At 47.6% G+C, this 26,022-nt stretch overlaps 8 protein-coding genes across 8 annotated transcripts; 5 read left to right on the top strand and 3 right to left on the bottom strand.

Moving 5' to 3' along the window:
* Positions 1-166: 166 nt before the first annotated feature.
* Positions 167-549, top strand: HD556DRAFT_1339368 (uncharacterized protein). The gene is made up of 2 exons (XM_041302035.1): positions 167-324; positions 415-549. The coding sequence occupies exons 1-2, from the start codon at positions 180-182 to the stop codon at positions 483-485; spliced, it is 216 nt and encodes a 71-aa protein (XP_041165173.1). The 5' UTR covers positions 167-179; the 3' UTR covers positions 486-549.
* A 3,963-nt stretch (positions 550-4,512) lies between these two features.
* On the bottom strand, positions 4,513-8,743 carry HD556DRAFT_1438709 (MAP kinase; the record flags this gene model as incomplete). The annotated part of the gene is made up of 7 exons (XM_041305863.1): positions 4,513-4,603; positions 4,647-4,744; positions 4,799-5,068; positions 5,117-5,258; positions 5,309-5,567; positions 5,616-8,178; positions 8,237-8,743. 7 exons carry the CDS (start codon positions 8,741-8,743, stop codon positions 4,513-4,515), a joined length of 3,930 nt encoding a protein of 1,309 aa, XP_041165172.1.
* A 2,233-nt stretch (positions 8,744-10,976) lies between these two features.
* Positions 10,977-12,816, bottom strand: HD556DRAFT_1339316 (lish motif-containing protein). Its single transcript, XM_041302034.1, has 6 exons — positions 12,641-12,816; positions 12,507-12,592; positions 12,371-12,438; positions 12,017-12,212; positions 11,456-11,827; positions 10,977-11,401 (listed from the first exon to the last, which is right to left on the bottom strand). Exons 2-6 carry the CDS (start codon positions 12,507-12,509, stop codon positions 11,330-11,332), a joined length of 711 nt encoding a protein of 236 aa, XP_041165171.1. The 5' UTR covers positions 12,510-12,592; positions 12,641-12,816; the 3' UTR covers positions 10,977-11,329.
* A 52-nt stretch (positions 12,817-12,868) lies between these two features.
* HD556DRAFT_1339312 (Rrp15p-domain-containing protein) lies at positions 12,869-14,167 on the bottom strand. Its single transcript, XM_041302033.1, has 3 exons — positions 13,685-14,167; positions 13,453-13,632; positions 12,869-13,396 (listed from the first exon to the last, which is right to left on the bottom strand). The coding sequence occupies exons 1-3, from the start codon at positions 14,142-14,144 to the stop codon at positions 13,332-13,334; spliced, it is 705 nt and encodes a 234-aa protein (XP_041165170.1). The 5' UTR covers positions 14,145-14,167; the 3' UTR covers positions 12,869-13,331.
* On the top strand, positions 14,166-17,745 carry HD556DRAFT_1339309 (DIL domain-containing protein). Its single transcript, XM_041302032.1, has 10 exons — positions 14,166-14,832; positions 14,882-15,279; positions 15,337-15,555; positions 15,606-15,756; positions 15,812-16,285; positions 16,337-16,382; positions 16,436-16,559; positions 16,615-16,689; positions 16,738-16,878; positions 16,929-17,745. The coding sequence occupies exons 1-10, from the start codon at positions 14,460-14,462 to the stop codon at positions 17,562-17,564; spliced, it is 2,637 nt and encodes an 878-aa protein (XP_041165169.1). The 5' UTR covers positions 14,166-14,459; the 3' UTR covers positions 17,565-17,745.
* Positions 17,746-17,872: 127 nt separating this feature from the next.
* On the top strand, positions 17,873-19,755 carry HD556DRAFT_1229116 (NTF2-like protein; the record flags this gene model as incomplete). Its single annotated transcript, XM_041297270.1, has 11 exons — positions 17,873-17,974; positions 18,043-18,317; positions 18,378-18,702; positions 18,754-18,778; positions 18,892-18,989; positions 19,046-19,060; positions 19,112-19,154; positions 19,206-19,258; positions 19,310-19,320; positions 19,373-19,462; positions 19,590-19,755. 11 exons carry the CDS (start codon positions 17,873-17,875, stop codon positions 19,753-19,755), a joined length of 1,203 nt encoding a protein of 400 aa, XP_041165168.1.
* Positions 19,756-20,427: 672 nt separating this feature from the next.
* On the top strand, positions 20,428-22,201 carry HD556DRAFT_1200335 (uncharacterized protein; the record flags this gene model as incomplete). Its single annotated transcript, XM_041296371.1, has 12 exons — positions 20,428-20,545; positions 20,593-20,748; positions 20,796-20,884; positions 20,934-21,048; positions 21,106-21,205; positions 21,256-21,337; positions 21,384-21,445; positions 21,493-21,571; positions 21,626-21,682; positions 21,733-21,787; positions 21,906-22,082; positions 22,131-22,201. Coding segments are annotated over 12 exons (1,161 nt in total), but the record flags the coding sequence as incomplete, so codon positions are not given.
* Positions 22,202-22,525: 324 nt separating this feature from the next.
* Positions 22,526-25,642, top strand: HD556DRAFT_1339279 (10 TM acyl transferase domain found in Cas1p-domain-containing protein). The gene is made up of 6 exons (XM_041302031.1): positions 22,526-22,846; positions 22,900-22,983; positions 23,042-23,884; positions 23,931-24,191; positions 24,240-24,397; positions 24,461-25,642. Exons 1-6 carry the CDS (start codon positions 22,735-22,737, stop codon positions 25,559-25,561), a joined length of 2,559 nt encoding a protein of 852 aa, XP_041165166.1. The 5' UTR covers positions 22,526-22,734; the 3' UTR covers positions 25,562-25,642.
* Positions 25,643-26,022: the final 380 nt, after the last annotated feature.

The raw sequence follows: 26,022 nt of genomic DNA, 5'->3' as shown, positions 1-26,022 counted from the left end.
CTTCGGGTGATTACAATGGGCACTGTGATGTGCCGTGCTACGAGAGAATGTGGCTCACGGCGAGCAACGCGGAGCAAAACCGCGTTGGCTCAGGGCTCAAGGCCGTGGTGCGCGCACCCAAGGGGTATGTCATCTTTAACGCGGATGTGGACTGAGAAGAGCTGTAGATTCCGAGCTGTATGGGCGATGCACACGGTGCTACGGCTCTTGGATGGATAACCCTTGAAAGCACCAAAGTCACAGGAACAGATCTTCATTCAAAGAGAGCGAGCATCCTGTGCAACTCTCGTGACCAAGCAAAGGTGTTGAATCTATCGTTCTGGGGTGCGTCATGCAGTCCTCCTTCTACAGTCGAATTCCAGTATGTTGCTTTAAACGAAGAGCTCGTGCTTTCTGATCAACTACGAACTCTAGTTCTCGGATATGGAATCACAACTGCCCTGCCAAAGGACTTCTTCCGGCAAAATTTGATACGGATTACATGACATTACGCATAAACTGAGTCGCACCTTCCCATTATCGCAATGGACTATCTGGTCTGACAATATGGTATCAAGGCGCGGTATCTCATCTTGGTGCATGACGAGTTACGTTTTTTTTAAATACAATTTTTGTCCTATTAAGAGATAACTCTGTGCAGGACATTACTTCAGGACCCCCAGTGTCCTTTCACATCTCCCAATTCGCAAATGCCCCGATGTGAGGTATGCCTCCATCAGTCCGCCGTTCCCGCTGGCCGACGCTACATGGTTGCCGAAGAAGATCGCCATCGAGCTACAGATTGCCAACCTGTGCATACGGAGCCTTTTTGCCTTTAAACTAGGAATGGCTCATTGTGGAAAGATGGACGCCCCTTGATCGCGGACCCTCCGCCTTCCAAATCGTCCGATCAGCATAACGAAGGCTACGAGCCTCCTAGCTGCCTTATTCATCGTGCCGAGAACGCTGCTTGGCTGCGAGCCCAAGCTACCCCTGAGTTCCCTGAAATTAAGCATCTTTGCACAGCAGACACCAGGGCAGGTGATCGATACCAGGATCCATGGCACCCATGGTGGTAATGAAGGAGAAGAGCGCGGACATCTGGCGAAACACGTTTCCATGGAGCTGAGTGATTAGGAAGCGATGCAAAAAAGTGTTGAAATCAGGCAGCCTACACTGAATCTACCAGCCGACATACCGACGCGATCATCCTCACACGGATATCACATCATCACGCTGTATAGCGTTTTAAATTAGACCTCCCACAACATCATTCCATGTCTGTGGCTACGAGATCCGGTCCAACTGTTTACGTTGCAGCGCAGAGACTTGTGAGTCTAGGGAGGTCTAGGAACATCAGTGAGTAAATAAATGATAACAGTTACCGCCTATCAACATTCACGAAGGTGCCTTGTATAGGATTGGTCAAAGAATTAGAATTGCGCCTCTGAACGTGTGGGACTGGAGCCCCATTTTCCTTCTTTTGAATTGTCGAACTGGAACACCTGCCCTTACCTCCTCGGCAACAGTAAGAACAAGAGACTTAAAACCGACGGCGAGAGGAAGGGCACTCCCTCGGGCTCGCCTGTATGGACGTATTCGAGACGTTCCTGGTTGAGATCTCGAGATCGTACGCCTGTGCATCGCGCGCTATGAGGCATCGGGTTAGACTATCAAGAGTATTACCAGCGGCCCATCGTGGTTTGCAAATATCGTAATAGGGTATGAACCATGACTGGCACAGCCTCCAATCCATGATTAGCACCGCTTTGCATGCGATCCACATGAAACTCGCCTGCTCCGAGTCCGCGGACCGCAGATTAACTGGCGAGTACTGATAAACTGCTATCACCTATACTTGTTTGACCACGACACAGCCGAATGAACACACCAGGCGCCTTGTAGTAACAAGCTGTGCCTCCTGAATCATCTGCAAAGCCGACCTGGACCCTTAGGGAAGCATCACTGCTGGTGCAAACCGAAAGACCAAGTCTGAATCACGGATTCCAGGGAAATGAGAACTCTATAAGGATTCTCGTATCCTTGCACGGTAGCGCACACATCGTGAGCGGTGGCAAGATGCGGAATTGGACCTACAACACAGGGCCTGTTATTGGTGAACCGTGGAAAGTACGGGTGGAAGTATATTGGGACTGATGCTGTCAGCAGACAGCAAGCATGCTAGAGGAGAAACGTTCAATGAATGACTGATTGAGAAATGATGGAAAGGTTTGGATCGGCCATGGCAGGACAGTATGGTCTCCCTCATGCCAGTCTCCATGGATTAAACGGTAGAAGAATGCTCATTCAAAACGCAGAGAGCCCGAAACTCAGGCGCGCCAAATCAAGACGGAGGAAGGCGGAGTGTATACTTACTCTTTCATACGGCCACTGCAAGATCGCATCAGGTGGCAACTTGAATGAGATAATCTGCATATGGGATAATAAGTGCATTGTCGACCCTCTGAGAGCGACTCTTTAGACGACAACAATCAGCTTGAGAAGCTGTTTCTGAGTATCAATAGATCGCCTGTCCTTGTTAACTTGAGGTATTTCTCGGACTCATTGAGGTCGAATAGCGTGGGTAGCTCGTCCTCGTCAGTTGCAATTTGCTTCAGGTTATTCGGAATGTGGGCCAAGGGCAAGGATTTGTTCCAGTCCCCACAGCGCATCGAGCTTTATCGAGTACTCTCAAGTGCTCGGCATTATAGAAGGCAAATGATATATGGCCAGTCTTGGTTCCAGTCAGAAGAGAAGAAACATACCTTGGAGGATGCCATTATGTAGGGGCAGGATTCGATACAAGCCCAAGATTGAACGGTGTAGTCGAAAACAAGTTGCTAAGCGAGGCTCGACTTGTGTACCGAACAATCAATTTTTTACTTGAAATTCCAAACAATTTTCGACAACGCCGATTCTACAGGCATACACTCCTTACCACCGCCTCCACCTTGTACGCGCACCCGGACAATGATGAGCTCAAAAGTAACCCTAATGCACACCGCCGCCCTTTTATTCGTATATGCTCATATCCATATCCAGCCTCCTAGAGAGCAGTCCTTCGGGATCCCGGGGACATCATGGCAGAGCGCTGCACCTGAAGGACGCGCCCCTTGAACTCTAGGCGCAAAAGCGCAGCCTTTGGCACAGCATGCAGCAGAAATTCGGGATTGCATGCATCACGGTGTGACGCTAACCTGGGAAAGAGCAGAGGAAGAGTATCACATTGCGACGCTGTGAGCCATTTTTTCTGACTTACTTGCAAGGCAAGCTTTGGAAGACTGGCACTCAGCTAGCACTTGCAGTCTTCTGCCTTGAACAATATATTATTTCAACCAAATAGTGACAAATGCTCCATATAACCGCCTCGTCAGTGCGATAAATATCGCTTCGCTGAGCTCCAAGATCTCCTTGAATTTCGCTCGCACACTTCTTGAGCCAGCCCTCCGGTTAGTGGGATGTTCGTTGAACTATTCCAGAAAGTTCAGCATTTCTAACAATTCATAATTGAATTCAGATTACGTCGCGCATGTGCATTCCATAGAAGTCAGCTTGAAAGCTTACCTTGAGCTTATATATTGTTTTCACAGCAGGGTTGGTCCACTCTATCGTAGACCAGGACCCAGGTTCCTAGAATGATGATGCAGGGCCCAAACGTGCTCCGCCGGTGTCATGGTCTCGCTAAAAAAAATCCTCACATTTCCTTGTCAAGCTTGAAAGGGGACACCCCATAGTCGTTTTCTGGTCACAATCGATGAAGAAAACTGGGGCATTACCGTGCGTCGATCTAGCACACACACAGGCACTAGAAGACTAGCAGCAAGTTTCGGTGTTTTCTCGAGCCCGACACATTGGTGCCATATTTTCAGTGTTCACAGGTCGTGTCACCAAAACGCTGAAAATGTATTTGAGCCAACGTTCCGTCACTTCGGCTGTTCCATTTCTGATCATGCAGCGTTCCGCAACTCGGAAATGGATAACTTCCGGCAGTGTTTAGAATGTCCTCGTGCTGCCGTCGAACATCGGTGTTTTACAAGTTCGCATGTACATTTTCTGAAGTGATATCTAGAAGGGGGTACCCTGGTTGTTCAATTTGAAACATTTTCAAAACACCTAAACGAGCCTTCTAAGAATCTAATTCCGTGACTATCTTGTAAGCGTCGCTTATTACATGTGCCTTTTGTACAGTCTACGGTTTGTAAAGCACTTCTAGATTACGACGAGGTGTGAGACGACACTCCGGGTTTGAATCAAAATCTCGAATTCTAAATACTGCGGAAATCAGGTCAAGGCCAGGAACACTTGTCGTTTATGAGGGCATCAAACTCTAATCACACAGTTCAAGTCAACTCAGATACGTGAAGTAATTATGTATGAGCACACCCTCCACAAGTACAAAAAAATTATAATGGTCATTATGAAACAGCATGCGAAACAACAAAGAAAGATGCGCGATTGGGACAAATGAGAGTAAATGCGATAAGAAATGGTGATATAGGAAATGATGTTGAAAAATAATGTTCAAATGAGGTCCTACTTAAAATCATTGAATATCCAGCCCTCTGGAAGTTCCAGGTATGGGTGTAGCTGAAGGTCCGCAGCGCTCGAGCGTTCATCCGGATCACTAAGCATCGTCCGTGAGCACAACAGACAAGACAGTAAATCACAACACTTGCATTGCGAAACATCTGTCCTTGAAGTCTTTTGCAAGTTCGGACAGGACTACATCGGAAGGTATGGGCGGGGGTTGCTTATTCTGGTATACCTGTGGCAAAGTCATGAGCGCACCGCACTTTGCACAATATACGATGAAACGGACCTTGAACATGACCGTTATAGCTTCATCATCACTCCATGGCCGCTTCCCTGCCCACATCTCGAGGACGACGCAGCCAACGCTCCAAATGTCGATTTTGGAGTTATAGCCTTTTTTCTGGGGATGTATGACCTCCGGTGCCATCCAGAAAACTGTGCCTTGCATTGCCGTAGAAGCCATTCCATTAAGATCGTCTGTGCGTTTCGAAATTCCAAAGTCAGAGATCTTGCAAATCCCTGTTTTCTCCACCAATATGTTGTCTGCCTTCAAATCCTACGCAAGACAATGAGGTACGAAGAAACAATCGTAGATGAAGCTTACTCGGTGTATGATGTTCTTGGAATGTAGATATTCCAGACCCTCAAGAATCTGTCCAGTGAACGATTTTGTAACTTCCTCGTCGAATTTGCCATGGTCTCGCAGACAGCTTCCGACCGAGCCTCCGGGCACGTATTCTAAGAAACTGAACACACAAATGAGTGTATTATCGAAGATGGTTTCCGCGGCACTTACATGCTCAAGAACGTCGGTGTCTCTTCGAATCCAAGGTACTGCACGATGTGAGGATGGTCGAGATCCTTCAATGTCTCGCTCTCCATTTTGAGTGCCTGTACGAAACTCATTTGACGGTTGTCTTTTCTGTCACTGGCGGTTACGGGGATTTCAACTTGCTTGACAGCAATCATCTCGCCCGTAGTGGCATTAAGGGCAAGATATACACGACCATACGTTCCTTTGCCGATGAGTTCACCACGGACCCATTTAAATATCGCTGAAGTACGGTTTAGCTCAGCAAGGTAAAGAAAAGCAGAAAACTTACGTCTGGGACCACCCGCCGGGGAGTCTGGGAGCGTCTTGCTGTAGTTTGCCAACGTCTGTGACGAGGTATCGACTTCCTCAATACGACTGCCCCATAACTTCGTGCTCCTTTTCCGCCAGATGCTATTGTCACCTAATGGATCAGCCCTAGAGAAACGATCTATCCGCTTCTTGTGCTCTTCCGCAACAATACGAATGGACTTCTTCGGTCGCACTAGCGCCTTGTCTCTATCAACGATGTTTGGAATCCCGTAGTTATAGTCTATGGCAGTGGGCGATGTTCCACCAGAATTAGCTTCAATGACGGGTTTGTCGAGATCATGCTCCGGGAAGAACTCTTCGAGCCGATCGTAGACATCCTCTGGAGGAGGACGATGCGCCCAGGTGGACTCCTCGAACGTGGTGCTTTTGTGCCTAGTCTTCGGCGTACGCGGCCGAGGAGGGCGTAGCAGAGGCATGAAAGTGGGGGGTGCTGGGAAATTGGCCGGAACACCGCGCGTCATATTGCCAGGTCCAGAGCTTGGGGTTGTGACGTGAAGAGCGGGACGTGAAGGATTAGGATTCTGCTTGGTACCAGTAACGGGAGTCCTAGAGCTGTCATTGTTTTCTGATGTGGGTTTGCGTGACCACAGATCAGAAGAAGCGGTCCCGTAAGTTTCATTAGTGCCAACTCCATCATCCGAGGAATCTGATAGTATGGAGGCTCTGATATCCCATACCAGCTTGTCCTTTTCATCCGGACGTAAAGTGGACTCTGTGGCTGTGCTCTCCTGGCTGCCAGCACCAGAATCGTTCTTGAAAGTCGAAGGCACCATCGTCCCAGTGGAAGTAAAGGTAAGTCCGCATGTATTATTCGATGTACTCGGCCGAGAAGTAACGGGGCTACGTGGGGGAGTTTCAGATGGAGGATTGGTGCGAGCCGGAGAACCAGCATAAGGACCAGGTCTTAGGGACGACGGAAGGGTGATCCCATAGCCATCCTCTCTCAGAGGAACATCACCAAACCTTGAAGAGCCACTGCTGGACTGAGCTTGGTGAGTGGGCCTAAATTCATCACGGTCGCGATGTATGTCATTGGTAGGGTACCGCTGCTGGGAGGGCGAGGCAGAATGTGGGCGCGGGTATGGTTCCTGAGTGGGTGACAGATAACCAAGAGTGCCGCTCCCTGATGGTTGCTGAGCGCGAGTATATGTGGTAGTATCCACATTGACAATATCGGGCCTGCTTTGAGGAAGTGGTCTGGGTCTGGGTCCCAAATCTAGGGGTCTTGGATAAGAATTGGTGCCCGAACCGGACGGAGTAGGAAGATGGGGTCGGCTCGGTGAAGTGCGAAGCATGGGTGGCAGAGGATTCTTGAGAAACTCTGAGCTCTTCGCTTTATTGACTGTCCTTATAGCAGTCGAAGAATCGGTCGGCTTATGAGCGGATATATAGTGTGGGGGAACCGGCTTGCCTCCTCCCCCCTTCTTGGTCTGAGATGGGCGAGGGGAATACTCAGCGTGTGACGGTCGCCTCTTGGTCGAGGGCGAACGCGCCATTCCCGACGACGAAGGTGGAGAAGGCTTTCTCACCACAGATCCCAGCTCGCTGTCACGGGCGGCTGCGAGTCCTGCATGATCGTCGGAAGTTGTCAATCTTTCGGGTCGATGTTTTACAGCCCGCGCCCGAATGATGCCCTTATCCTGTGGTTTTGTCCATTCCGCATCAGCTAGCTCCGCTGCACGTTCAAGGTCGCGAAAAGCTTGTTCAACTGTCTCTGCATCTGATCCTCTCCGCGGGTGGCGTTTATTGAGGTAATTCTCAAGAATGGGGGTAGATTGAGAAGATGGAAGACTCTGTCCATGAGGCGAATCGTAACGATGGCGATCGACGCTTGCCGATTGCGGTGTTTTTGCGGATGCGGGAGAAGGTTGACGGTCTTCATATCGTGCACTGTGGGGTGGTGACGACAACGTGGTGGCGGATGAATTAGGGTGAGGAGGTGGCCTCATCGTACTCCTGTTATCTGAATCATCGATATCATCAGATATCACAGACGGCTCATAGCCTGCGTCCGGGGTTAGATCGTCAGAGGATACACTCTCCTGCTGAGAAGACTTGGTTGCCCGTGGCCTTGGGACTAAGGGACTGAATACTGGCACGGGAGGCGGGGGGACGGATTTGACTGGGGAACTCAGGAGCGAAGGGTCCTGAACCCTTGCTTGAGAAGGACAAACCAGGAACTTCAAGCTCCCCTCACTGTCACCTCGATCACGAACCAGCCGAATTAGGTTATCGTCTGACAGTGGTTCGCCGATTGCGACTTTGCCGATTTGAGTGCGATAGATGGAAAGTTGTCCACTCTGATCTTCATGAGGTACTTTGAGCTGCGGCGGCACTTGGTCAGGATTGAAATGGAATGGGAAGAATCGGCGCACTTCAGCAAAAATGCGCTCCCAGATGAAAGCTGCGCTGTTTGCATGTGTGATGTCTACAGCTGTATAGGCATGGCAGTCGTAGGTTACCATGATAACCCATGCAGGCGGAGGTGGTACAGTCGGCGATGAAGAAGAAGGTGATGGAGACTGAAGCATGGATATGAGATAACGGTCAGAGGAAAAACAAATAAATGAATTAGCTCACATGGAGAGAAACATCAGAACCCAAATGTCGATGTGAAGGTCTGCGATGGCGGAAGTGAAGGACATCGGCGATCTTCTGGAGACGAGTAGGAGGTTGAGCGGTCTCGGTTCGTTCAACGAGTGCTGTGCCATCATCAATGGTAATGACTGAATGACTCAAATCTGAGTGTGCTGTTTGACCAGGAGTGCTTGGTGGAGGAGTTGATTCGACTGCATTTGAGCTCTGACTCGAAGGTGAGGATAGATTGGGATTTGAACGGGATGGAGGATAGTGGTTTGGCAGATCGTTCGTTGTCAAGGGGGGAGCCGGCCGTCTTGGAGGACGAGATGGTGGAGTTGGAAATATTGATGTTGGATGTTGATTCAAGGAAGGGTTAGAATCCTGTGGATGATGAGGGTAACGAGGACGTTCATCCTCACTACTGCTAGAATCGCCTGGATCTGGATTTGATAGAACAAGGACACGACGAGGTCTAGGTGCGCTCGACGACCTAGTATCCTCTGACATAGAGTAGGAGGGCATTAACAGCTCTCCCCGACGGTTTCCTGATCTGCTTGTAAGCCATGATTACTACGATGATGATGAACGGTGAAGAGTTGGGATATGTTATACCTTGCTGGCTTTTTATATATCCTAAGAATACTTTATAAAGAGTACTTATACTCGGACGACGAGTATTATGTGTAAGAAGGAAGATAGTTCGTCGTAAGGTGGTCAAACTTGTCCGTTGGCGCTGGAAAGTGGCATCCAACCGTAAGCTTACTTAAGCCCCAATGGGGGAAGACAAAAAATCAAATCCACCATATATATATGATGCCGTCAACATCCTCATGGCCGCCATGCATAGTTATGGTACCTTATGGTAAGTAATACCTCCTTGTTCTTTCCGTTGTTCTTCCAGCTCGCAACCCGGGTTACCCTCACCGTGGCTAAACCGAGTTAGATCATCAGTTACGCCGGTTATTCCATGGACCCGTAATCCTAGGAACAATATCAAATGATCAGTGAACCGAAACGGGTTTTACTACATAATCTGCTATGTTGTTTCATGGAGGACTCGAAAAAAAAAAGTTCCTCATTTTCCGACAAAAAGCTACTTACGACCACGAAAAGACGGGCTTGAAGTGAAGACTCCTCGGAAATGTAGCAACTTACAACCTCAGCGCGACAGACGACGAAAATGTGTTCGACAAAGCGATCGATGAGTCGTTTCCATATCTGAACACGAGACAATAATGTCAACAACTTGCAACCTCACCTCAATACGATAGACAATGGATGAAAATGTATTCGGCAAAGCGAGCGACACTAAATTTATGAGTCGCTTCAAATCCAAACATCATTTTCTTCGAATGAATGATTTTGGAGGTAAAGGTTGAACCTGTATGTAAAAAACGATGCCCCGTGCGAAAATGCTGTACCAGCCGAGATATATTCACCAAGCGAGCGACGCTCGGTTTTGTACCCTGCTTCAAGCCTCGATGCAATGTCCTTTGGGAACCATGACAGACCATGACTCACCTCGGTACTCCGCTGACCATTCGACATACTATATTGTGCCACGCATCAATACTATCGTGTGCCTTTATACCCTACCGCGGGGGTATCCTTATATATGCATTTGAGACCTCGGTGATTTAGCGTCTCGATCAAATGACGAGAGCCTATAAATGAACAGAATCAGTCGACTATCACAAATGTCTTCAGTGGGACTTTGAGTGAGATACCATTGGCTTTCAATTGGTTGCTTACTAGTGCGATGCCACCACGGTACGCAGAGTGGAATCCATCACAGGATTTACAGCATGTGTGATGACGGGACTGAGGTACTTGCTCGAACATGAATTGACAGAATGACGTCTGAGTACAGGGCAAAGTGCTAGACCTAGCCTCGCGCTATGACGCTAGTACTCATTAGATTTACAACTTCGTTACTCGACGTACTCACCATCTCTGTAGTCTCGTTGTCTACGTGTTTCTCCCGCGTTCGTTTCGCATACCTTTTGCCTCAGTCGAGGACTCTATGCGAGTCTGGATGAAATGTCTTAGCGTGCATTATGGGGCATTATGCTTAATCCTAGCACAAAGAATAGGTTTTTCGCCAGTTGGGGGGGGGGGGGGGGGGTAGTGGTTTTGGCTGTGATCTGCGCCAGCGATTATTGATACGATAGAAATCCGCCGCGTCGGTTAGTGAAAACAAGAATATGATTCACATCGAACGCAAGGTACCTGAGAAGTGAGACCAGAATTTCACGAAACCTTTCGTCGTGAAAACGGACGTAGCTATGAACTACGATGGGTCTAGCCTATGTGGGGTGACAATGCCTAGAAGGTCGAGTTTTCTCACTTGTTTACGATTAGACAACGGTCAATCTATCGTAGCTGGATCAGCATCAAGGTAACATGCGATGAAACAATCTAGAGACATACCCTCAGTCGTAGACAACGGATTGAGGAAAGAGGGATAACGCGACTAGTCACTAGTAATGATAAATCATGATGGCCTGCGAGTACAGAATTCGAACAAGTGCTTATTGATCGAGTGGCAACGCTAAACCACGACGCGTCTTGTCCTATCTTCTCGTTGCTTATTCGATTATCGTGGTCACCTGTGCCCATCACTGTTGTTGTAGTGTCTTGCTTGCAGTGGTGTTTTGGGTCGCGTCGTCGTTCCTTAATGTCACGTGACCCACGACACTGAATGCAACTTCGCGATAACACCAACCAACCAAAGTGGTGGAAGCTGCCGCAGCAACCAGAACCCTTTCCCAACTGGCAGACATGTGTTAGCATGAAACACAGTCAGATTTAGAAGACCAATGTATCACACGCACAAAATAATGTCCAACATCAACAAGCCGTGTCGACGAGCATACGTTTGAATTATTTTGTACGCAAGCAAATAGCCCAATAACCTTGACTCAACACAATCCGCCCGGACTACTCTCACCGTGGTACTTACTACCAAGTACTTACGGTTACTTGTTCCACGGACCTTCCTGCCAAGAACAATCTCAAGTGGATATAAATGCTTACAACTCATCCATGTTACGCCCTCTACTATGATACACTCGATACTATACATGCTGTCCCTCATTCTCGCATAATGGAATCATCTGTTGCTTCTTTTCGGCTCGTCGCCACCAATCCCTCTTGAAGATCAATCTAAGAGCCATGAGTTGAACTAACCCAATCGAATCCAAATGCCAAGGCACGAACCTTGGGAAAATCTGCACGATCCGCCAACATCCCCTCACTCCAGCACAAAAGCTTCAAAAGCTGCACTAGCTTAACCTCTTTTCCCTGACTAAGACTTTCGAGAATTGCGGCATTAACCTCACCCGCAGTTTTCATCCGCTGTGCGGGCGAAAGAAGTTCGGATATAGCTGGAGGGGCCGAGGATGAAGAGTCGAACGCCAAAAGTGCCATCGTACGTTCGAGCTCCGCAAGAAACTCTGGACTTTCTTCACCTCTTGGCGCGAGTTCGTCTTGTGCAAATTTCAATGCCTCTGTGATACGCCCATGCCGAATGTGCTCGATTAGCTTCTGCTGCTGAAGGTGAAAATACAGTGCAGGGTTCGTATCGAGGATCTAGAATGCAAAAGGTAAGAATTCGTACATCTCACATGTGAAACGGATCAAGGACGGATCATATTGAAGACTGAAGTTTTGGTTTACAATTCTCATCACCGACTTCCGAAAAAGTCTGAGAGTGGTGCATGAAACGTTTTAATCTTACGTCCTTGATATAAGGCCACGAAAAAAGAACACACGACCCACCTCAGGATTCAGGTCATTCATGCGGGAAATGGCTTCCTCGATATCTCCCCGTTGCAGGGCTTCTCGAATCACCATGCGACTTTCGATACTCTCGAAGTCTACCGGTGGTGGAACATTGGCTTCATCACTGAATTCCTCTGCGGCAGACTTGTATCCCTCGATGACGAGGTAGTCCATAATAAGTCGGTTCAAGTCACTGACAAGGAAGAATGTCAGTAAATGCTCAAGATACAGCGTATAACGGGGATATATCAGATAATACATGCAATATCTTTTCTCATCTCAAATTTCAGAGAGATTCCCATTGATGATTTTTTCATCTTTTGAGCCAAGAAATCAAGGATAAACACTCACTCTTTCGTGACTTGAACCTCGCGTAGACGCCGCTCCCACTCTTCTTTACGAATTATGGTCCTCGGAGGCTGAAGTTTAAAGTTTGGCCAATAATTGTAAGAGACATGCTGCAGGAATGAAGCTTGAAAATACACACCATGGATGTGACGGGGGTGAAGGTGAAACGAATTTAAGCTCTGCACCACTTCAGGGCAGGTTTGGCAACGTGCAACCTATTGAGTTCTGATTTGGCAGGTCAATACGCGGTTGAATTTAGATTGCAGTCCTTACATCTTTTTGACTCGTGTATTGTCGTCTTGCTACCGGAATTCGAAAAAGGGCCCTGCAGCTGAGCATGAAGATAGTACTTATCTAGTACCGTAGTGTTCGTGTATCGTTGAGTAGTATCCACAGGTATAGCCATGACCGACCAAAATTAGCAAGTATTCTCTAAGGTTCAAGCGATCGGACTCCGGAATGGAAATGACAAGTTTCAAGGAAGGACTACCAGATGTAAGACTCAACGCCGCATGTAACTTCTGCTGTACCACTTGCAGCGTTGTTTTAGAATTAAATTATTAGCGAGTGGAGACTCGTGCTGCGTCGCATAAATAATACAATCCATACCCAAGATCGCGCTTAGATGTGAACCAAAGGTCCTCCTTGTATATGAATGACGTGCGGGTGCATCGATGTTAGAGGTAGACGGAGATGAGACTAAGAATCGTGGCACAAAGGGGTTGACCGTATCATATTGCACGAAGTAATTGGTCGCTCTCGAATGCGAACATTACCAGCTGTCGTACACTGTCCAATGCTGTCAATACAACCTGAGTTCCTCCACTGCGAGCTACGACGAGTAAGCCTACTAGCCCCTGATGAACCATCTGGGCAGATGTAACGCCAACGTAACAAAAACAATGAAGAAACGGTTGACTCTAGTCGTCTACGGTCTGTGTGGGGGAGACTAGGCGCAAGACGCCTATACTTTTGAGACGATTCCACCTGACCTGATCATGTCGAAGAAATCGTCCTTCCCAATTGTCGCTGCAAAGGGTATCGTAGCGTCACTTCAGGTTCGCCACATCATTTCAGGCACGAACCTGGATTTCCTCTCCCGATAATATTGTCCTTGTGCTTGGCCTTTTGTTTTCCTGTCGGCTTCTTGTCCAACAGGGGCGCTGGAAGCGTAGGTTTCCCTGTTCCTCGCAAACCTTTTGACTGTTCGGCGGCGATGCCCGCCGCTGCCTGCGATTGTTGAATAGTATTAAAGAGTTTCACCACTTGAGATATTTTCAATGCATGATAGGATAATGCAAGCAAACATATACGCACCTCCTCGTTGAGCAACCTTGCGCAAGGAGCGTTCGCTCTCGCCGCCCCAACCTCCGATAACATCCCGTATATGTCCTTTATCCGCCTTTTCCTTCTTTTCTATTTGAATCACTTTGTGGGCCTTCAATTCAAGCTTTGCACCATTTTTCTGGCGCGCGATAGAAGGTTTGAGCGATAGCGGCAGGTCTGACGGTGCGATGGTGTCAAGCAGGCCTTGCAAGGTAGCACCAAACTGTGAGGGCTCTGTTGCCCGCCGCTTTCGTTTTAATGTTTTCTTCGACTTTGTTATTCTTTTATCCGCAATTTCAGCCTCCGTGTCCGGAGAATCGTCGTCTTCTGATGAAGAAGCAGAGGTCGTGGACTGCTGTGCAGCATCGAGATCATTGTCACTCTGTTCGTGGTCTGCACCAGACGCGTCAACATCGCTATCTTCTGATAGCCTTGGCCGTTTAGCGGGCATGATGTGGTTGAACTAAGGTGGATTTGAAATAAGTCTAATTTTAATTTGGACAACTAGTCACTTTGCTCACATGCTAGCACTGAACTACACGAGCATGCTTAAAATTTTAGTCTAACACCATTCTCGCAAGCATCGAGCTCGAGGTCCTACAGATCATTCTTTGTACAGGCGATTGTCGCGGAAATCTCTGTCTCGCCTAATCGCGGTCTTTACAAGGAGAAGATAGGTCCCGTCTGGTAGTCGACGCGGTTACCGGCAACAGCTGCCTTGCTGTCATCAGCGACCCAACATTAATCCCAACGTTTTATCATAACGATGATTCCTGTATCGCTTGGACCACTGGATTTCTCCCCGGAGCCTGATCTTCATCCTTTGTATCCAAGTTCAAATCTAATATCCCACTTGCTGTCACCCGATTCGGGCTTAGCACCCTCCCAGAAATCTGAACTGGTATCTCATTCACTGTCACGAGCATGCGTATTTGGGGATCTATCTCTTCTCCAGTATCTTTTGTCTGACCATCAATCACAACCTTATGTCGACCTCAGTACACGCGACGAAGATGGGCTTAGCTTGATCAGTCTTGCAATCCTAGGTTTCGGGTCTGAATCGGAGAGAGATGTCGAACGTGAAGAGTGTGTCCGGCTGCTGATTGCACAGGGAGCTGACGCCACCTCTGCAGATAAAGGTGAGTACATCGCTTCCATCCCACCCAGTTGTTGACATTTCGCTATTAGCTGGCTGGACTGCCCTTCATCACGCTGCAGTTCTTTGTCCCCCTACTCTGGTCTCCCATCTGATGACGCATGGATGCTCTCCTTTCGCAGAAACACGCCGACGGCTGACACCGCTCGATATAGTGACTGCTCACACTGTTCTGCCAGGACGTGATGACATTGCGTTGTTACTGGAAGAAGCAATGCGGAGCCAAGGGTGGATGGGAGGCAGGATGGAAAAGAAGCGGAGAGCATTGGACGAGCAGCTTAAACGTAAAGGAAGACAGAAAAGCGTACGCGAGAATATCTCAAAAGTGCTTGGTCTACAGAATCAATGGTGGGGTTCCCGTGAGGAAGATGAAGGCTTGTTATCAGATGATTCTGATGGCGATGATGATCAACTCGACGAAGAACTGTATGTGAGTTGCATATCCTCCTTGAAATTACACTTGCGGTTGTCTTATCTTGTCATGGAGACTCCAAAACTAGACTTTACATCTATGCTCGCATGGTCTCCACAGGAGCTTTCACATATTTTCGATGCAGTCATCACGACCTCCCATACTTCTGTTCGGAATTCTCAACCTGCCATTACTTTATACCTTATGGCGCGTTTTGCATGCTTAACATGCGATCAAACCTGGCTTGAAGATCTTGTACTAGGAGCGACAGATGCAATCGAAGAGAAGTTCTTTGTGTGCATGCTTGTTACTTTTATGCTCTCACCACTAATCCAGTCACTCAGAGCCGTTCAGAAGATATCACTTGTCTTGTATTTTGCTTATACAACGCCACCATATGGTTGCACCTCATGCAATGCGACAACGCTATTAATGAGTGTTGTGAAATGCTGGGCTCATTTGAGCTCCTCGAGCAAGTGATCAACTCTGTGTTTGGTAAGTTTCATTCGGTTTCGTTCGGTTGTATTTTTATTCCTGACATCGTCTGAAGTATTCATCATTCGTTACGCGGAGCGTAGGATAGATCAATTACTGGATGCAGCGATACTGGACGGTTCGCTCGTGGCATCGGGATTTGAATCCGTGCAGTTCGAATCAGAGTGGTCATTCTTGAGGCCGTTTAGCGCCAAGAAAAAGAGTACGACAAACACTCCAAATCATGGAACACCCAAGAATAGCACACCATCCTCACCTCCTTTTCTACCGAGTCGTCCACCATCTCCGTCCCCTATGTTACTCGGCCCCGCGCCTGTCACAGCTAAAGGATTGTCATCGTTGAGACAAACCCTTTCACGCGCAAAAACACCTTCGACAGCGTTCAACACGCACTCTGACGTCCCGCAAACTACAGGATTGCGGGACATGACTTCGTTCTTGACGGCGCTACATACACTTTTAACCCTTTCGGACGTTAATCCTGTGCTAATGATTCAATTCTGGTCTCAAGTGATGTACTGGACTTCGTGTGAGTGTAGTTTTCCATTCTTTTCCACTTATAGTTGACTCGGGACGTTAGGTGAAATATTCAATCGAATTCTGACCAGGAAAAAGTATCTCTGCCGGTATGTATTTGTTGCAAACGCAGTCTACCAGTGCTCACACATACCGAGCATAGGTCTAAAGCGGTACAGATCGACATGAATCTGGTTGTGCTGGAAGAGTGGATAGAAGATATGGGTTTACCTCGTGGAATCGCATCCCATCTTTCACCTGTACGGGACTTGCTGAATTGGCTTCAGGTGAGGTCTCAATACTCGAATTTATGTTGTCGCCCGCTTAATGTCGCGATCACAGTGCCTGTCATCGATTACGGATTTTTCTAATCTGGTGGCTACGATACAGACAATGAAGAGCATTAACCCGTTACAAGCAAGTCATTTTTAGACATCACGATTTTATGCTTACCGCTCAAACCAGATGCGACGTGCTGTGCGAGATTACAAATATGAAGTTAATGAGGGGAGGATGACAGACGAGTGTATTCAGTATTTGACGCAGCTTCAAAAGGACTGGGAACGTCATCGTGTTAAAATGGGTGTTGAGGCCCTGCGCAAGGAGGTATTGCCCTGGCTGGTATCTTTGCTAAGCGAAACTAACGCACGCACCAGATGGGCGAGCGTGAGCGGGAACGTGAGCTAGAAGATAGCATGGCGAACGAAGCTAATGCAAGCCTCAACGCATCTTCAGAAACATTTGCTGCCCAGCATGGCATCGACGACTTGTTCAATCGTTCGCACTCACAATCGGAATGGGAACCAGCCAAGGCACCTCAAGTTCTAGGGGAGCTTCTAGATTCTCGCCATATGCTGCCCCTTTTCCTTCCGTCAGACCCTCGTGTGCTTTCTGCAACACCCGAAAAACGAGTGGTCAGCGGATATGGTGAACGAGCAGGTGGGCGAACCGTAGCCCACGCTCGGAACACTAGCCAAGCAAGCACTCTCGATGGAGGGCCAATGAAGTGGAGATGTCGCAGTAGAAGGGTACGAAATGTCGACTTTGAAACACTGCAGTGGGTCGACAGGTTCAGGACTAAACCACAGACATTCCAACTGCCCGTGCATGAAGAAGAGTACGAAGAGACCTACCCATCCACACCACCATCCGATGGAATAGATGACTTGCACATCAACACTGATGTGCCCAACACCGTATCGCACGGTACCCCACTTACCAAGAGACCATCTGCTCGCAGTAGAGGGCGTCCTAGTCTTATTGGGGACCCTGTCATACCAATTTCTTTATGAATCGTCAGACTCATCTGTTCATTATCTGTCATTGCTCTACCTCGATATTGCATTCGGATTGGACTTGCATATATTACGCATCTGTCGTGTTACCGTTTCAACAATCTGTCGACCACGAATTTGATGATCAGGGAGGGTAGTACTTAGTCGAATATGAAGGAGCCGCTTATCTCAATTCGTCTCAATGATGCCAAAGGGAGACTGACCGCCTTGATCCAGCCCAATAATGGCATAGTCTTCCTAGCCAGACCTTTATAGACGCAGGAAGATAATCATTCCTCCTGATAAAGCCCCACCACAACCACAAGATGACGCAGACAGAAGTATTCTTCAATACCGTGGCTTCCGTAGTGAAACCCGCGACTCTATTGATGCTACTTCCCCAAGATCAGACTAGTTGGTGCCAACAGGTGTGTTATCAGATATTCTCTTTGGCCAACTCGGTCTCAACTTGCTATTCGGTGCTGTCACTTTCCAGTTCGCACAGGAAGGATACAATGTCGTACACTTGACATACCCTCTTCCCCCCAATTCTTCTTTCAAGGATGCGATGAAAGTTGTCGATGACAAAATCATTGCTCTAGGAGCTGACTGGGGACTGGTGACATACGGTTTGACCACAGAAGATGCAGAGACCCTTGTGTCGAAACTCGCTCTCTCGCTCGCAGATTTGAAGGCTTGTACTCACTTTTGCCCAGACGCTGAGGTTACCCATGGTTTTTTGATGAGGGACAGCCACAGGAGACACATCCCGTAAGTCGACTATTGCCTTGAGCGTTGTTGTATTAGCTTATAGTTGCCGTCCATTTTAAGAGTCACTTTTCATCTTGCTTCTTCCCAAGAAGTGCTCCATGCCTCTCTATTACTTTTCGAGGATCCGGCTAATCTTGGTTATTCTCTCCCGACTCACTCTCAATTACCGGTGCGGGTGTATTCATACCCTCTGGTGTCAAAATCCCCACCGTTTCCCTTCTCGATACAACCCCCCGTCTGTGTGAATGTTAACAACACACAATCGGTCGACCCATATCTTCGCTCGGCCTCTAGTCTATCGCTTACCCGGACCCTTGAGTTGTTGAAGGCACATCTTGGCCCTCATTTCAACCTTGAGAGGCTTTGGGAGAAGCACACTTATTATGTACATGAATAATATGGCGCTAAAGAAGTCACTTACACGTTTTTTTGGCAGGAATTCGTCGAAAGAAATGCACCTAGTACGTCAATATATCATCACCATCGCATTCAAAACCAGGGGGGCTAAATTCATTCTATCAACAGAGACGATGACTACAATGGTTCATCTTCATTCCAAATGATGAATTGACAGGCAGTAATACGTTGACACAGGTTGCCACACCATACGTCAATCATGTTGCAACGATGACCGGGGGTGTCGGGTATGACGATCTGGCGAGATTTTATAAGGTTAGTGGACCACCGTGACGATGCTCCAGCTCAGCGTTTACCTGCTCGTCTCTTAGTATCATTTCACAACTGTAAGGGGTAATATTACCCTATGCATTTTCGGCTTTCACGACCTGTGACAGGTAACACCGCAAGACGTTGAGCTCATTACCGTCTCCCGGACTGGTGACGTATACATAGCTCAGTTCAGGACTTGACTCGCTAAATTTTGTTCAGTGGGCTGTGACAGGATTGTTGATGAGATGATTTTCAAGTGCCACCACACATCTGTGCGTTGCGATTCATTGATATTTTATGAGCAAGCTAAATTTGCTTTTCAGGAAATAGACTAGTACGTTTCAAAGGATTTTCCCTCTCGTCTTATGAAGCCGACCCGTCGATAGTTTTCTGCCTGGAATAGCTCCGACAGGGAAACACATTGAGATCGCCATGGTCGGGATAGTTGCCTTCAGAGGCGATAAGCTTTTCTTCGAGTGAGTGCATTCAGTTACTCTTAGAGGAGTCTAAAGGTGCCGTTATCCTCAACGCTGCTACTATTAGACATCTGTGGGTATTCCTTTGAGATATTGGCTTGTAGGCTACATGGCTCACCCTTTTTAGGTATTGGGATCAAGCTGGGATTCTTGTGCAGCTTGGACTACTGGACCCCTCTAATCTTCCTGTTGCTGGGGTTGAGGCCGCTAGGAAAGTTTTAGATCCTTTCGGTATGCCCAGTAACACACTCCTGAAAAGATGGCATGAAAGCAAGGGACTTCCAATCGACTGACGGTGGTCAGAGATTAGAGGAAGCTAGACGAATGCAGTTGTATACGATCTAAATATGATCTTTCAATATTTTCAATAGTTAACGAAATTCAGCCCGCAAATACAATATGCAATACATTCTGTATGTGAATTGTACGCCTCGTTGACTTCAACTTGTGATCTGTCACCAGGTTCATCACAGCATTTGACTGCGGAGTCCGCCGGTAGTGGTTGGGGCAGTGTGCGTGACGTTATACGGTTTGAAATTCGGTCTTGAAACCTATGGCCCCTTGCAGCTTGGCAATCCACATATAATCTCTTTCCTATACCACCACCTTCACTTGAATCCTTTGCCGTGCTTCTGGAAATCATGGCACACTTTGACACAAACCATCCAGCTGGATCGAATTTCCATACGGATCCTTTTGGGGATAACTCGAACAGTCGAAACAAACCCTTTGACGGTTTAGATGGGATAATACAAGACGATACCACAACTCTCGCAACAACTACGAGCGGCATTCCTACCCTGGACCCTTCATCATTCTTGCGTGGTGCTGGTCGAACCGAAGCACAATCTCTCATCTTCAACTATCGACGTACAAAGTCACCCTCCCTGCCAGCCATACCAAGCCGGCAACCTACACCGTCGTTGTCAGAAAGAAATGGACCAGTTTTCAGTGACTTGAGTGTCCCATATAAGGACGAGGACTCCTACTCAACACGTCCACCGTCTGTCGTTGGCAAATCAGACGACCACCTGATGCATAATGCTGCAGATATGGGACGCTCAGATAGTTATCAGGACCTGGGTGTGTCTTGCGTCCTTGGTAGTGTAACAATGGCCTAAACTTTCTAGAATACGCAGAACCATTGGATGAGAACTCCAAGCTTGCTGCAGACAGCGCATCTCCGTTTCAGAAGGTTCTCGGGATGGACATGGGGAAGTACCCTATTGATCAGCGGATCGAGGACAAGAAGCGGGGTATCGGGCGGCAAAAGTATCCTTACGTTGGTGAGCATACAACTGTCATCCCATCAGCGAGACATTTATTCTCGTAGTATGGGCCTTAACAATTATCATGGTTGGCGTTTTCATCAATGAGTTGGTGGTGAACACCAGAGCACAGGGCACCCCAGTATCCTTTAAGGTTTGCGAATAAACCGCGAGCACCATATTCGTCGCTGACCTCCACTCAGCCAGTTGTAAACCCCATGCTTGGGCCGTCGGAAAGTGCATTGATTAATTTAGGTGCTCGTTTCCCGCCATGCATGAAAGTTATTCAAGGACTCCCCTTAACTACTCCGATTGCCTGTAAGATAAACTTGTCTTACTTCCTGACGACTCTAACTGATCCGTCTTGACGACTAGGCCTCAATGATACCGCAAATCCGCCAGATCGGCTCTGTTCGATCGAGGACGTATGTGGTTTCGGTGGCTTCCACGGCGGCGAGCCCGACCAGTGGTTCAGGTAAGCAAGCTGTGGTCGTAATAGTTCAGGGCCAAACTTCAGTACTTCAGATTCATCACTGCCATCTTCCTGCATGCAGGATTTATCCATATCATCCTCAACATGCTCGCTCAGTTGACAATATCCGCTCAAGTTGGTAGTCTTTCTAGTCCAATTATTTGCTCTTATGCCCCTCCAGATAGAACGTGAAATGGGCTCCGCTGGTTTTTTTATAACCTATTTCGCGGCCGGGATCTTTGGGTAAATCCTTCTTACTTCATTGTTATGCACACCAACATATGGCACAGTAACGTGTTGGGCGGTAATTTTTCACTGGTCGGCGCACCTTCAATAGGCGCCAGTGGTGCCATCTTCGGTACAGTCGCGGTAAGCTGTAAAACCTGTTTGCACCTCTTACCTTTTGATCACCTCGCAACTTAGGTTACATGGGTGGATCTTTTCGCACATTGGAAATATCAATGCCGACCTGGTAGAAAGGTGATGACAATCACATTCATGCTTATTTTCGCTCTTATGTTTTCCCGTAGCTCGCCATCATGACAGTGGAACTGCTGTTCGGTATCGCTCTTGGGTATATACCTTGTACGTGCACACTTATCCTGTCTTGAATATCATCGATAACTTTTTCTCGATAGATGTGGATAACTTTGGCAAGTGACTGTTTGTCTCATCCCTCAACTCAACTCATAGAAAATTTCAGCTCACCTGGGGGGCTTGTGTATGGGTCTTCTCGTTGGCACAACCCTGTACCCTGTGATCAGTTCAACGAAGCGCCATAAGCTCATTATGTGGGCTTTCCGGCTGGCAGCCATACCATTAGCAATCGTCCTCTTCGTTGTCCTGATTCGGAACTTCTATACTTCAGATCCTTATGCGGGTTTGTGTTTGTTGCGATCACGAAGACATGATGGCTGATAATTTCTAGCGTGCTCGGGCTGCAGGTACCTATCATGTATACCAACTGCATCTAACAATCACTGTCAAGGTACAGGTATGTACTTCCTCCTATAATTCATCGTTCGATTAATTGCTGACTGTTGTATAGGCTTTAGCACTAGTAATACCACCACTGGCGGGTCGAGTATTTAAATGTAAACCTTTTGATCTCATACTTGGACATTAACTTCATGCACTGCATCATCACTTTATGTATATCAATGGCCAATGGACAGTAATACTACACTGATAATTTGACCAACTCCCCAGTGATGAGTACGAGCATCTGGATAGTGCACGTTATATCATGTGCATGTGGACATTAATAACAGATCATTTTGCGGTACAATAACGACGTCGGTAACGAGTAAGCCCAAAAAGGTACCTGTACACAAACGACCATCGGGTTCGCTGTGTCGCTCTGCAGCTCATCGACACTAGTGATGATCACGAACTATTTAAAGTCTCGCCCGATGCTTACGTTGGGGTTAAAAACTTTGCCAGCATAATTAATTATCTCACTTCTGACTTCAAGCGCTGAAGCATAAAAACATTCCTGTACTGCCACGTCGCAGCAGACTCTCACCGCCATCATGTCCTCATCCAAAAGACTGTTCTCGCTAAACCCTTCATTTCACCACTATCTAGCGTTGTCTACCGGAGCACTCGCCGTATTGGCAGGGATACTACATTATATAATTTCTGGTTAGTGCATTTATTCCTCATACATTTTGGCTCTGCGTCTAACGGGGTCGCAGGTCGAGCGGATCCACTGCATTGCAATTCCTTGCTTACTAGAGGTACCTGGTTGGATGAGAACCACCGGAACTGGCAACCTGATGGTGTGTTGTCTGTTGCTCAGGCTTCCATTGTCGTGCTCACCCTTTAACCAATAATCAGGTTGTATGCTACACACATACCAATCGAAGGATACCACGTCTTGCCTTGCTTCCAGACGCGTCGTTTTTATCGGTGACTCCGTAACACGCTCGCTATATTTCCATTTCATGCATATTGTCGATCCGAAGCTCCCTGACACTCCTCCTGATGACGACCATAAGCATTCTAACTATTCGTTTACTTCAGATTCAGTAACAAGACTGGATTTTTTCTGGGATCCCTATTTGAATACATCAGGCACTCTTTCTCTCGTTCATGGTCACCTGCCTTCTCCTGGCGTCGATAACCGTCCTGCTATACTTGTCCTAGGCTCGGGCTTGTGGTACTTGCGTTATGCCACTACCGGTGGTCTCCCTGCCTGGGAAGCGAATATGGAGAGTCTTTTGGAGTCTGTCTCTGCAGCACAGAGAAAGCCGGCAGATGAGGTGATAATCCTTCCCGTGGAGGACATTGTATCTTCAAAACTGTCTCCTGAACGTGCCGAAACCATGCACTCCTCAGATGTAGATGCGATGAACTCGGACCTCCACCATCGCATCAATCCTCCATCACCTGCTATCTATTCCATATTCTCCAGCTCCCCCGCGGCTTTACCCGTTTCTTTACCCCTTGTTTTCAATAAGATGCTTGACGACGCTAGCACACAAGATGGACTACATTTCTCGGACGACATCGTGAAAGCACATGCCAACATCCTCCTTAATCTGCGTTGCAATCACGTGTGGCCAAAGACGTCCCCTTTCGACAAGACATGTTGCCGCGCTTACCCGTTGCCGTCGTTTTTGCAGCTTGCTATCATAGTAGCTGTCGTGGTGTACGGACCAGTCATGTGGTATCTTGCGTGTGAGCCCGTTCTTTCTTAGGAAACACAAACCTGATTATTATTCAGACACTCGAAATCCGACCAAAAGTATCTCCTTCGCAGGCGAATATAGACCAGCTGTTGTTTTTGGTTTATCCATCGGCCTAATCTTTATCGCTGATCGAACTGGCTTCTGGCTGAAAGAACAAAAACAATTCAACCCGTGGACATTTGGATTTCTCATGCTATGCTCTCTCGCGGCGGGGCTGACAACGGTGAAGCGTGCGGACAAAGATATGGGCTTCCTAAACCGTGATCAAACCGATGAGTGGAAGGGGTGGATGCAAGGTTCGTCACTACGACATTAATGTCTATATATTCTCACTCTCGTCCCAGTCGCAATCCTTATATATCACTACTTGGGGGCATCCAAGATTTCTGGAATCTACAATCCTATTCGAGTTCTGGTCGCGGCATATTTGTTCATGACTGGTTACGGTCACACAACCTTTTATATCAAGAAAGCCGACTTTGCCTTTCTGCGTATTGCTCAGGTAAGCGTCAGATCCGAGCCTGCCTTGTAACAGTATCATTCAATAATGTCGAATTGGTTGTAGGTATTGGTTCGCCTAAATCTTCTAACGGTAGTCCTGGTATACACCATGGACGTCAATTACCTTTCGTACTATTTCTCGCCCCTCGTCTCGATGTGGTTTCTCATCGTATACGGGACAATGGCGATAGGCTCGCAATATAACGATCGCATGCCATTTCTCTTATCGAAGATTGCGATCTCCATGGGCATGTTCACTTGGTTCATGACTGAGACGTGGATGCTAGATACCGTATTCGCGTTTCTGGAGCAGATATTCAGCATCCATTGGTCCGCCCGTGAATGGAGTTTCCGGGTAATTCTTGACCTGTGGATCGTGTATTTCGGGATGCTTCTGTCAATTGCTGTAATCAAGATCCAAACATATCGACTCACCGACCATCATCTTTGGCCCATGGCGGTGAAAGCGGCTGTTGTGATTTCTATCTTTGTCTTGCTGTGGTTCTTCGCGTTTGAACTCATGCAGGAAAGCAAGTTCACCTATAACGCATGGCATCGATATATATCATTCTTGCCCATCGTAGCATTCATCACTCTCAGGAACGCAAGTTCTTCCCTTCGTTCATGCAGCTCTCGGGCTTTCACTTTTATCGGCAGATGTTCTTTGGAGACATTCATTATCCAGTATCATCTATGGCTCGCAGGTGACACGAAAGGTGTTCTTGTCCTTCTCCCTGGAACACGCTGGCGTCCAATAAACTTCGTAATCTCCACGATCATATTCATCTACATCTCCAATCATGTTTCCCATGCCACAGGAGAGCTTACAACGTGGATATGTGGAAACAAGGAAAGTTCACTTCCCACTTCAACTCGCAACGTCACCCGCCACACGGCGTCATCAGGTTCAAGCGCAGAATCTGTTTCCCTCGCCACTGACGTCCACACGAGTAAGGATGGCGACAGTCATCCCGTAAAACCTGATTCACCCGTGCGACCCGCAAGGCGGTGGGTGGATAGATTAGCTGATGGGACGTTGCCACAGCGTGAGCCAGGCTACAAGGTGTGGTACAAAGAGGCAGGTTGGATACCCGGAGTAAAAGCCAAGTTGGTGGTGTGGATCGGAGTGATGTGGCTGGCTAACTCATTGTGGGCATCGACATAGCATGGTACTACATACTTATATGGACTCAACACCAACACTTCGTGGCTTATGTAGATATCCTTATATCATACATCGCAATTGAATCATCGATATTGTTGCAGAAACGGCTCGCCGGTGCATATGATACAAAAATATTTGGAGACTGATGATCTATGTCTATGACAACTGATTGTATCTGCCATGTACCAGTCATGACCTGAAAAGAAGAATCAGCATCAAGTGATTGCAGCGATGACATTGTAAAGTCAGTATTAGCATGGATGCTCATCAACACTTGTCCTTTAGACAAGGTCAGGGCTTGACTTCTATTTTGTTCGATCATTCGAGAATGGAAAGGGATATGATACTCACGACTTATCGGCAATTACAAACGTCGTCGTGGTGAACTACAAAAGATTTGTAAGCATAACGATGCGGATAAACTGAGCATCAGAAACAGCTCAGAAATTTGGGTATAAACG

Source organism: Suillus plorans (assembly GCF_016647745.1).
Source record: "Suillus plorans strain S12 chromosome Unknown HD556scaffold_7, whole genome shotgun sequence".
Lineage (NCBI taxonomy): Eukaryota > Fungi > Basidiomycota > Agaricomycetes > Boletales > Suillaceae > Suillus > Suillus plorans.
The sequence above is the reverse complement of the archived record's forward strand: the minus strand, read 5'-3'. Positions and strand labels throughout refer to the sequence as shown.

Bases quoted from the DNA above. Each gene is read 5' to 3' on its own strand.
- HD556DRAFT_1339368 (XM_041302035.1), top strand. From the start codon at position 180: ATGGGCGATGCACACGGTGCTACGGCTCTTGGATGGATAACCCTTGAA. The intron at 325-414 runs GTGCGTCATGCA...TACGAACTCTAG, and splicing joins GTTGAATCTATCGTTCTGGG to TTCTCGGATATGGAATCACA.
- HD556DRAFT_1339316 (XM_041302034.1), bottom strand. The intron at 11,828-12,016 runs GTGGGTCGTGTG...TTTGCATTCTAG, and splicing joins TGAATGACCTGAATCCTGAG to ATCCTCGATACGAACCCTGC. The intron at 11,402-11,455 runs GTTCGTGCCTTG...CATGGCTCTTAG, and splicing joins ATCGTGCAGATTTTCCCAAG to ATTGATCTTCAAGAGGGATT.
- HD556DRAFT_1339312 (XM_041302033.1), bottom strand. From the start codon at position 14,144: ATGCCCGCTAAACGGCCAAGGCTATCAGAAGATAGCGATGTTGACGCG. The intron at 13,633-13,684 runs GTGCGTATATGT...AAATATCTCAAG, and splicing joins CAAGGTTGCTCAACGAGGAG to TGGTGAAACTCTTTAATACT. The intron at 13,397-13,452 runs GTTCGTGCCTGA...TACCCTTTGCAG, and splicing joins TATCGGGAGAGGAAATCCAG to CGACAATTGGGAAGGACGAT.
- HD556DRAFT_1339279 (XM_041302031.1), top strand. From the start codon at position 22,735: ATGTCCTCATCCAAAAGACTGTTCTCGCTAAACCCTTCATTTCACCAC. The intron at 22,847-22,899 runs GTTAGTGCATTT...ACGGGGTCGCAG, and splicing joins ACTACATTATATAATTTCTG to GTCGAGCGGATCCACTGCAT. The intron at 24,192-24,239 runs GTTCGTCACTAC...CTCTCGTCCCAG, and splicing joins GTGGAAGGGGTGGATGCAAG to TCGCAATCCTTATATATCAC.
- HD556DRAFT_1339309 (XM_041302032.1), top strand. From the start codon at position 14,460: ATGATTCCTGTATCGCTTGGACCACTGGATTTCTCCCCGGAGCCTGAT. The intron at 16,286-16,336 runs GTGAGTGTAGTT...TCGGGACGTTAG, and splicing joins AGTGATGTACTGGACTTCGT to GTGAAATATTCAATCGAATT. The intron at 16,383-16,435 runs GTATGTATTTGT...TACCGAGCATAG, and splicing joins AGGAAAAAGTATCTCTGCCG to GTCTAAAGCGGTACAGATCG.